This window comes from Clarias gariepinus, chromosome 28 (genome assembly GCF_024256425.1).
Source record: "Clarias gariepinus isolate MV-2021 ecotype Netherlands chromosome 28, CGAR_prim_01v2, whole genome shotgun sequence".
In the NCBI taxonomy this organism is placed as follows: Eukaryota; Metazoa; Chordata; class Actinopteri; order Siluriformes; family Clariidae; genus Clarias; species Clarias gariepinus.
Window position 1 is genome coordinate 3,473,297 of NC_071127.1, and position 10,884 is coordinate 3,484,180.

At 42.8% G+C, this 10,884-nt stretch overlaps 1 protein-coding gene across 1 annotated transcript; it reads left to right on the forward strand.

Annotated features, from left to right (window-relative positions):
• The first annotated feature begins 1,123 nt into the window (after nt 1-1,123).
• On the forward strand, nt 1,124-7,857 carry pctp (phosphatidylcholine transfer protein). The gene is made up of 6 exons (XM_053489731.1): nt 1,124-1,263; nt 3,360-3,477; nt 5,267-5,346; nt 5,486-5,657; nt 5,876-5,943; nt 6,046-7,857. Exons 1-6 carry the CDS (start codon nt 1,135-1,137, stop codon nt 6,121-6,123), a joined length of 645 nt encoding a protein of 214 aa, XP_053345706.1. The 5' UTR covers nt 1,124-1,134; the 3' UTR covers nt 6,124-7,857.
• The last annotated feature ends 3,027 nt before the right edge of the window (nt 7,858-10,884 follow it).

Genomic DNA, 10,884 nt, shown 5'->3' on the forward strand with positions numbered 1-10,884 from the left:
ATGGGAGGAAACGGCGGCTCAGGCAGCTAAGGCTCTGGGTTGTTGATTTGGGGATCTGAGGATTCGGGTTTGAGCCTTGCCGTCGCTGGGTTGGCTGACCCCATAATACCCAGCCACTGCATGCAGTGCCAGTCCCAAGCCTGGTTAGGAAAATGGGAGGGTTGTGTCAGGAAGGGCATCTGGTGTAAAACCTGTGCCAAGTTGTGTGTGGATCGGATGGTCTGCTGTGGTGACCCGTCGATGGGAGCAGCCGAAAGAAAATATTCCTATATATGAATAATGAATGTGCCCATTAAAATGCATCTCCGGGAAAAAAAAAATAAGAGAGCACTGCAAATTACTCTAGAAAACTGCTGACAGTTGAGCTGTTTGCTTTTTTTTTTGCAAAAAGAGTGGTGTATACAGTAGGAACCCAACAGCAATGTGAAAAACTGGTGTAGAGCCAAAAACGCATGAAAGCTGTGACTGCAAATCAGAGTTATTCCACTAAATATAATACTGATTCCTTAATGTCATTTAGCCAAAACATTAACACAATTTGTTTACAAATGTTTTTATTATGTTTTATTCGAGTTATTAAAACTCTGCAAATACTGCATGATACTGGGTTATTTTGATATGATGATATAATATCCTTTAAAGATACACACTAGATAACAATAGTTAGATTTTGAAAAAACAACAACAAATGAAACTGTAAGAAAACAAACAAACATAAGAAATTAATTCTGCTGCAGTGATCTCCTCTTGTCCAGAACTGTATAAAAGTTGCAAATGTATTAAAATGATTGTGTTACAATAGTGTGAAAAAGATAATTATATCTTTTAACATTTTTTGGCCACCAAAAAAGTCAACAAAATTTGCAGTTATGGTATAAACAGGATAAATACAGTGTGATGTTTAAAGTGAAATTCTTTAAATCTGTTAAGAATATGATATTTAATTTATGTTTATTTTTTCAGATTATGTTATCAGTTTGAAGTATATGATGAACATGTTAACGGCTTCATCTTCTATCGGCGGTATGAGAACACCCACGTGTTGTTGTTGTTGTTTTGCACACGAACGCGATGACGTGTGACGCAGCGGCAGGTGACGGTCACGTGACGCGGAAGTGCTGTCGGGGGGTAACCATGGCGCTGCAGTTCACCGACGCGGATTTTCAGGAGGCATGGAGGGAGCTGGACGAGCCCCAGATACAGGGCGGATGGGAGCTGTTCACCGAGAGCATGGGGGTGAAAATATACCGGCGCTATGACACGGTAACTACTGACCGCCTTTAGCTTTAAACCAGCGGTGTGTATACGACCGGGTGTGTGTGTGTGTGTGTGTGTGTGTGTGTGAGAGAGAGAGAGAGAGAGAGAGAGAGAGAGAGAGAGAGAACGAGCTGGACTGGAAAACAGACTGAATAAACCCAGCGTTTAGTCACATTCCAGCACACACACACACACACACACACACACACACACACACACACACACACACACACAGACTTATGATATCTGCCTAAAATCCTGAATCATCATTATTATTATTATTATTACTATTATTATTATTATTGAATTATAATAAGACATGATTATTGCACTGTGTAGGTTTAGGACCATTCCCTAGGAAGTAAGTTTAGTTCCCTAAGGAGTGCACATGTGTAGTGATCAGGGGTCTGAATGTCACGTGACTCTATTAGATGTGCATCCTGACCTCATCTACCTTATTAATTTAAAAAAGAACTAATGTGTAATGTTAGTGTGTGTGTGTAAGTGTGTGTGTAAGTGTGTGTGTTAGTGTAAGTGTGTGTGTGTGTGTGTGTGTGTGTGTGTGTTAGTGTAACACACACACTAACACACACACACTTACACTTAAACACACACTTACACTTAAACACACACTTACACTTACACACACACTTACACACACACACACACACACACACACACACACACACACACACACACACACACACTTACGCTAACAACAACTCTATATGTTCCAGGTTAGTACAAAAGTAATAAAACTGTTTGCCTGCAGTCTGCTGCTTGTGAACCTCAACAGCTCCAACTTTACAACGTTTACAGTGTTTAAAAAAATAACTATTAAAAGCAAAATCTTCATTGACTGATTTTTTATGACTTAATTAAACAAAGTGTGTTAATAAAACAGGGTGACAGGGGGGCCTGGAGCCTGTCTCAGGGGACTTGTACGATGCAGGGACAGTCAATCGCAGGGCACACACATGATCGGGCATTTTAGGAACGCCAGTTAGGCTAATCTTCATGTCTTTGGACTGTGGGAAGAAACTGGAATAACCAGAGGAAACTCACCAAGCACGGGGAGAACACGCAAACTCCACACACACAGAGAATCTGGACCCTGTAGGTGCGAGGCGATAGTCCTAACCACTACACCACTTTTCTACGTATCTTTTTAGCCACTTACAAAAAGATACTGCAATGATAAAATGATTTTGCTTCCCCCCCCCCTCTTTTTTTTTTTTTTTCGAATTTTCTCCCCTAATTTTGGTCGTGTCCAATTCGTCCCAGTAGGCTCCCACATTAAGCTTCCACTGCCACTTAGTCGGGAGGGCCAAAGACCACCCACGTGTTTCCTCCAATCCACGTGACATCACCGACCATTTTTTTTTTTTCGAACTGCACCATTGGGGGGGCGGCGTAACACACTCTGAGGACGCTATCTGCTCCTTCCGCCTGTGCGAGCTCACAGACGCCCCTGATTGGCTGTAGAGCCGTCATTAATGTGGGAGCACAAAGTACCTCTCATCCCTCCCCCCTGAGAGAGCTCGGCCAATCAGCTCTCTCTAGACCTCCGGCTGTGAGACGTAACGGCATCACCCGGGAATCGAACCAGCGATCTCCGGATGATAGGGCGAGCACTTTACCACTGCGCCACTCGGAGGCTATGATAAAATGATTTTGAAGTAGAAGTTACACAATGTCCTAACAAGCATGTTGGGTGGAAATGCTAAGCATTGGACGTGATGTCCTTACTGTACCGGGGACATTATGTATGTGCACTCACAGAAGATGCCAAAGTCTCGCTTTTACTTGTTAACAGGACAGAACGTGAACTCCTGTTGCCCATTAGCCCATTAACTCGAAAATTTTGTATGTGCGCCTGATAACTAAACCCAGAACTCTGTGACCTACGTTAAACGCTATACGCTCACAGGCTTACTCAACGTTTCAATAACAAGGAAACAATCCTGTTTAGCCTCTTGGGCCAAGAGCACTGTACACTAATATTGATGTAGTGCCCTTATCTAGGGAGTAGGGAACTCGGCTAACTTTTACACCCTGGATTTGCTGTATTATATTCTGACTCTCCCTTGTTGTGTTCACAGAAAACAGGTCTTTATGAGTATAAAGTGTTCGGCTCGCTCTCCGGCTGTTCCCCAGATGTCTGCGCAGATGTTTACATGGATCTGGACTACAGGAAGCAGTGGGACTCCTACGTCAAAGGTAACTTTAGAGCAGGTGATGTTTCTCAGCCGACAGAGGGGTGAAGCAGGGCCGGTCACCACACGGCCCCGACACGTGGTGTCAGTTTGTACAGAAGTTGAACATCTGTCTCTACATCCATCCATCATTTCTTTTGTCCAGTTAACGTCTCTAAAGGGAGACACAGGAGTCACTGTGAAGTAGATGAAGTGTGTGGTGTGAAAACACGAACGTGAGCTGTTGCTTATCGTCTCAGTCACTCTAAGCAAAGTTCAGGATTTAACACTGATCCTCTGAACGTGATCGTCCAGAACATTGCATCGCTGTGCCGAACTCCACTGCGTTCAATCCAACTGTGTTTGAAAGACCGATGGACTTTAAACTGAAGGTTGTAATTTAACACTCTGCTTACAGATTGTGTTATTTCACAGTGTCACTCACACACACTCCTCACACACTCCTCAAACCAGAGATACCACATAACTTCAGTGCACTCACTTAACCAGTCCAGAGTTTAGTGATGATTCTCACAGCTGCTGTAAGAAATGAAGCTGTTCCTGTAGCATCTGGTCCGTTGACATTACAGACAGGAAACACTTGGAGAAGGGTGGTTTCTAGAACAAAAAAAACAAAAAAATCTGTGTACGGTTCCTCAAACACAGTTTCTGTGAGTCGCTGCGGTTTCAAAATCATGACTTTGGATCATTAAGAGTGGTTGCGTAGGTACAACCACGGACAACACTGATGACTTATGACTGGCTCTGGTTGATTCAAAGGTCTCCGGATCCCTAAGAATTATCACGTATTACATAGGAGTAGACGTAGTATTGCTAATGGGTCGAATGACCCTAATAAATACACTGTACTCTTCTCACTTTCTGACATGGATTTGTTTGTTCTGCTTTATTTGTCTCCTTTGTCCTCATCCAGGACAACCAGGTCCTGCACCACTAATGCCGCATTGCTCCTCCTTTTGTCTCATAGTCTCTTTCTGGGAAACTCTTTATCTGTCACGCAGCAGGTAAAGGGCATGGAATCAGTGTGTGTGTGTGTGTGTCCCATCGTGCTCGTGTTAGCGTATTAGCATTTTAGCAATGTGGTTGTGTGGTGTGCAGCTGTGTGTGTAACGTCATGTGTTCACAGTAATAAAGTATCTGTGCTCAGACAGGACCAGACACGCCCAGTCTGGGTACCGATAGTCCCGGGTTCCTAATCATGAGTACCTGATCTCTCAGGATCATTGAGGACAGAGCCGGAGACGGTTACTGTCTGACTTGTGACAGTGCTGGACTCATGTTGATGTTCAGGAAGGAGCGAAGGCTGTGTGTCGAGCACGTTGTGTATTTTTTTTTGTCTAAACAAGTGCTTGAGTTGTCTCTCCTATGTAAATTTCTCTCTCTTACTTTACGAAATGAGACAAAGACCAGGGCAGGGATTTCCTGTGAATGCAAACAAGCTGGCTCTGTGTGTGTGTGTGAGGGAAAAGGAGAGAGAGAGATTGTGTTTGCGTGTGTGTGAGTGTGTGTGTGTGTGTGTATAAAACGGTATACATGTGTCATAACATTCACTCTTATTTGATTAATGTTATGAAACAATCCGACTATGACACGGCGCCCATGTGAAGCATATTTCCTCTCTTCTCATTCCCAGCTGTGTGTGTGTGTGTGTGTGTGTGTGTGCCTTTTTGGGAGTCGATGTGGATCCTTTCGTAGAGAGTCATTTATTTAATATCTAACTATAAACATGTGTTATAATGTAAATATGCATTGTGTGTGTGTGTGTGTGTGTGTGTGTGTGTGTGTGCACACAGAGCTCCATGAGAAAAACTATGATGGACAAAAGGCCATTTACTGGGAGGTGAAATATCCCTTTCCACTCTCCAACAGGGACGTATCCATAACACACCCCGCGTTACTCATGTCACTGCCTCTACCATGAGTGTGTCCGCGCATATACTGTATGTGTATATATATATGTGTGTGTGTGTGTCTGTGGCAGTCCTCTTCCTTAACCGTCCTCCCCACCTCAGTATGTGTACATCCGGGAGCGCAGGGACCTGCAGGAGAACGGGAGAAAGATTTGGGTGGTGTTGGCGAGGAGCTCGGCGGTGCCTCAATGCCCAGAGAAGTCAGGAGTGATCAGGGTGAAGGACTACAAGCAGTCCGTCGCCATGGAGGCCGATGGAGCCCAGGACACTAAAGGTATAGGCACACAGTAACCTCATCAGTGTGGTTTGTTCGGGTTACTCCTTTGCTGCTGTTTTTTTTTCTTCTTTTTTTTCTTTTTCTAAATACAGTAATTTAAAAAGCAGGCACACTTCAGTGTCTCCACCAGCACATTTGTTAAAGCTGGAGTGTTTGTGATGGTTTCTGAGAATGCGTAAACCAGGTGAACACGTTGAATCTCGACTCTGTTCTAGTCTTCATGAACTACTTTGACAATCCTGGAGGGAACATCCCGTCGTGGGTCGTCAACTGGGCGGCGAAGGTGAGCGTGTGTAGGGGCGAACTGTTTAAAAAAAAAAATCAACAATAACCAACTTTGGCTTCATGTTGTTGTTGTTGTTTTTGTTGTTGTGTGTGTGTGCAGAGTGGAGTTCCTGGCTTTCTGAAGGACATGCAGGACGCCTGCAGTAAATACGCTAATTACTGCAAGAACAAGAACTGAAGTGCACTTTGACCTCGTTCTATCCCTCTCTCCTTCTCTCCACTTGTGTTCACCACTTGTACATCCCTCTCTCTTTCTCTCTCTCTCTCTCTCTGGAAGACAAACTGAGCCTAAAAAACTAGACAATGACATCATGTGATTTTAACAAATAGGCTTGCAGCGGTACCTCGGCATACAAATGAATTTTCGCCTTAAGAACTATAATTTTGTAACAAGTTATCCTCGCCATATGAAGCGTTTTTCGGCACACGATCGAACAAACCGAACGCATGTACGCCTTGGAACGGTCTTAAAACTTGTCCGCGTCGGTGGAAAGCCAAGCAAAGTGAGTTCACATATATTTAGTTTTTTTTCCCGCATTTTGTGCAAGATATAGTGAAGACGTAGGTGCCAAGAGGAATCATAAATTTAGGTTAAGTGAGGTTTAAAATCTATTTTTCATATTTTACTTCATTTTCATGTCTTTTCTAAATGTTTTGATTGTTTTTATATACAAAAAATATGATTATAGTGTTGGAAATTGGTAATATTGGGCTGGAATAGATTATCTTGCATTTACATTATTCCTCTTGGGACAATGAGTTTTATCTTAAGAACTCTCCTCCGGAACGGATTAAACTCCTATGTCGAGGTACCGCTGTATATTTAAGTGATTATTTTTAAAGTCGTGTCACAGATACATCTCTGCTCAACATTATGTTGCCGTATAAATATCTTCCCGCTCGCTTGTCCAGCAGCCTGTCACATTACTGTGTACGATCTGACATAGATCTGACTCGTCCGTACAATAGTGCCACTCTTGTCATTTATTTTAATTCATATATAGTGGCATCCCATGCTGGCACACTTAAATGCGCTATTTCAAAAGAGGTAAAGAGGTTGAAGCAACCCCAACCCCCACCAAATCTACATCTAAAAGCATCTGGAACGGTTAGAGTACGTGTCGATCTGCCCCCTGCTGGTTGCATGCTGTACTGCTGAATCATTGACGATGTTCACGGCGCTGAAATCTCTTTGCTGTTTTATACTCAATCACTCTATGCTGTAATTTTATTAACTTTTATTTCTTTATTTTGTTCTAATTTTTATAAAAGAAAACTCTAGGGGATGTTAAGGATAACCCAAGCAACCCTCCACCCATCTAAATCCAAATCATGGGCCTCTGAAAAGACAAAAAACAAGAATCATTAAAAGGTCATTAAAGGAGTTCGGGCTTCTTTTCCTGGTGCTGCTATAAATCATGTCCAAACAAGCAATTACAAAGTTCTACGATGATTCTTTAGCAGCGCCAGAGTTTATTAGCATTATCTTGCTGAAAAACACACTACAGTGTATGCTTGGTTTTTAAAATTAGTGCACTCCTTCAGTACGAGGCACTGGTGCTCATGTACAGGGTGGGTGGAAAGTAACTAGACATTCAAAATTTGTAATAAAGTCTACTACAAGTTCTATAGTCAATAAATATTGCCTAGGTTTTTTTCACCCACCCTGTATACAAACTTATTTATTAGTTATTAGCATTCATTACACACTCACTTCAATTCAGTTGCCTCTGTAGTACATGTGGATCTGCTCTCTGATGGCTCCATGCTGTACTGCTAAATCACTGATGGAGGTCACTGTGCTGAAATCTGTTCGCTGATGAAACCTGCATCACTCCATGCTGTATCACTGCATCACTCCATGCCGTATCACTGCATCACTCCATGCCGTATCACTGCATCACTCCATGCCGTATCACTGCATCACTCCATGCCGTATCACTGCATCACTCCATGCCGTCTCACTGCATCACTCCATGCCGTCTCACGGCATCACTCCATGCCGTATCACTGCATCACTCCATGCCGTATCACTGCATCACTCCATGCCGTCTCACTGCATCACTCCATGCCGTCTCACTGCATCACTCCATGCCGTATCACTGCATCACTCCATGCCGTCTCACTGCATCACTCCATGCCGTCTCACTGCATCACCCCATGCCGTATCACTGCATCACTCCATGCCGTATCACTGCATCACTCCATGCCGTATCACTGCATCACTCCATGCCGTCTCACTGCATCACTCCATGCCGTCTCACTGCATCACTCCATGCCGTATCACTGCATCACCCCATGCCGTATCACTGCATCACCCCATGCCGTCTCACGGCATCCCTCCATGCCGTATCACTGCATCACTCCATGCCGTATCACTGCATCACTCCATGCCGTATCACTGCATCACTCCATGCCGTAATACTGCATCACTCCATGCCGTATCACTGCATCACTCCATGCCGTATCACTGCATCACTCCATGCCGTAATACTGCATCACTCCATGCCGTATCACTGCATCACTCCATGCCGTATCACTGCATCACTCCATGCCGTATCACTGCATCACTCCATGCCGTATCACTGCATCACTCCATGCCGTATCACTGCATCACTCCATGCCGTATCACTGCATCGAACTTGCGCACTTTATATCAGAGCCTGGCGAACTGTTTTTCCACAAGAAATAAAATGTGGAGAAAAGTTTAGATTTATCTTGGTTTTATGTATATGTATATATTTTTGGGAAATTTTTGCTGTGCACTGGAGAATACTTAGTATGTTATTAAAAAAAGGATAGTTTACGGTGAATGACATACAAATGAATTTTCGCCTTAAGAACTATAATTTTGTAACAAGTTCTTTTCCTGGTGCTGCTATAAATCATGTCCAAACAAGCAATTACAAAGTTCTACGATGATTCTTTAGCAGCGCCGGAGTTTATTAGCATTATCTTGCTGAAAAACACACTACAGTGTATGCTTGGTTTTTAAAATTAGTGCACTCCTTCAGTACGAGGCACTGGTGCTCATGTACAGGGTGGGTGGAAAGTAACTAGACATTCAAAATTTGTAATAAAGTCTACTACAAGTTCTATAGTCAATAAATATTGCCTAGGTTTTTTTCACCCACCCTGTATACAAACTTATTTATTAGTTATTAGCATTCATTACACACTCACTTCAATTCAGTTGCCTCTGTAGTACATGTGGATCTGCTCTCTGATGGCTCCATGCTGTACTGCTAAATCACTGATGGAGGTCACTGTGCTGAAATCTGTTCGCTGATGAAACCTGCATCACTCCATGCTGTATCACTGCATCACTCCATGCCGTATCACTGCATCACTCCATGCCGTATCACTGCATCACTCCATGCCGTATCACTGCATCACTCCATGCCGTATCACTGCATCACTCCATGCCGTCTCACTGCATCACTCCATGCCGTCTCACGGCATCACTCCATGCCGTATCACTGCATCACTCCATGCCGTATCACTGCATCACTCCATGCCGTATCACTGCATCACTCCATGCCGTCTCACTGCATCACTCCATGCCGTCTCACTGCATCACTCCATGCCGTATCACTGCATCACCCCATGCCGTATCACTGCATCACCCCATGCCGTCTCACGGCATCCCTCCATGCCGTATCACTGCATCACTCCATGCCGTATCACTGCATCACTCCATGCCGTATCACTGCATCACTCCATGCCGTAATACTGCATCACTCCATGCCGTATCACTGCATCACTCCATGCCGTATCACTGCATCACTCCATGCCGTATCACTGCATCACTCCATGCCGTAATACTGCATCACTCCATGCCGTATCACTGCATCACTCCATGCCGTATCACTGCATCACTCCATGCCGTATCACTGCATCACTCCATGCCGTATCACTGCATCACTCCATGCCGTATCACTGCATCACTCCATGCCGTATCACTGCATCGAACTTGCGCACTTTATATCAGAGCCTGGCGAACTGTTTTTCCACAAGAAATAAAATGTGGAGAAAAGTTTAGATTTATCTTGGTTTTATGTATATGTATATATTTTTGGGAAATTTTTGCTGTGCACTGGAGAATACTTAGTATGTTATTAAAAAAAGGATAGTTTACGGTGAATGACGAGCTGTTAAATGGTTTTGTGGGTGTAAAGTATTTAGGTTTGATTTACAGGAACAGTTCAGGGAAGTATACAAAATGTTCTGCTCTTATGAGTCGTGAGATTTGTGTGTGCGTTTTTTTTTTTTTTTACGTTTTGCAATAGGAGGCTAGTTAGCTATCTCACTTAATCAATTCATCATACGTAAGCAAAAAAAGTAACAAACTATTGCTAATTGAGAATAATCACATGCAAAAGAGCTATTTTTCTAAATGGAAAGATTTCTGAAACATGCCTTACTTTTGAAATAGAATCCTTACTGTATAAACCTACAGTTATCTAATGAATGGTCGATATATATTTTTTTTCTCAGAGTAGTGATTGATTATTATTATTATTATTTTTTAGCAACAATGAACAGCATAACATGGCCAAACATCAGTGATTACAAAGCACGGTTCCTGATCATTATAACTGCATTTCCTTCATTTCTATAGAAGTATAGGTGTTGATCTGCCCTCTGTTGCCTGTATGGCGTATTGCTGAATGATTAATGATGTTCATGGTGCTGAAATCTATTTGCTGTTCTACACTCCACTCTATAACTTTTCATTTAAAAACAAAAGAGCTTTGAACATTTTCTTACTTAGTTCATTCAGTAGGTTGTTTTTATCTCTGTTTAACAATATATAGCAATATAAATAATTTAGCACTGTGCTAAGCACTGTGGAAAAAAATCTTAAAGTACATTAAATGCATGACTTGATGATAGATTGAGTAAAAATTAGGCAAATCCCAAAAGGTTTCTAGACAAA

Coding starts and splice junctions, on each gene's coding strand:
- pctp (XM_053489731.1), top strand. CDS start 1,135: ATGGCGCTGCAGTTCACCGACGCGGATTTTCAGGAGGCATGGAGGGAG. Junction 5,658..5,875: donor TGGAGCCCAGGACACTAAAG/GTATAGGCACAC, acceptor ACTCTGTTCTAG/TCTTCATGAACTACTTTGAC. Junction 5,944..6,045: donor TCGTCAACTGGGCGGCGAAG/GTGAGCGTGTGT, acceptor GTGTGTGTGCAG/AGTGGAGTTCCTGGCTTTCT.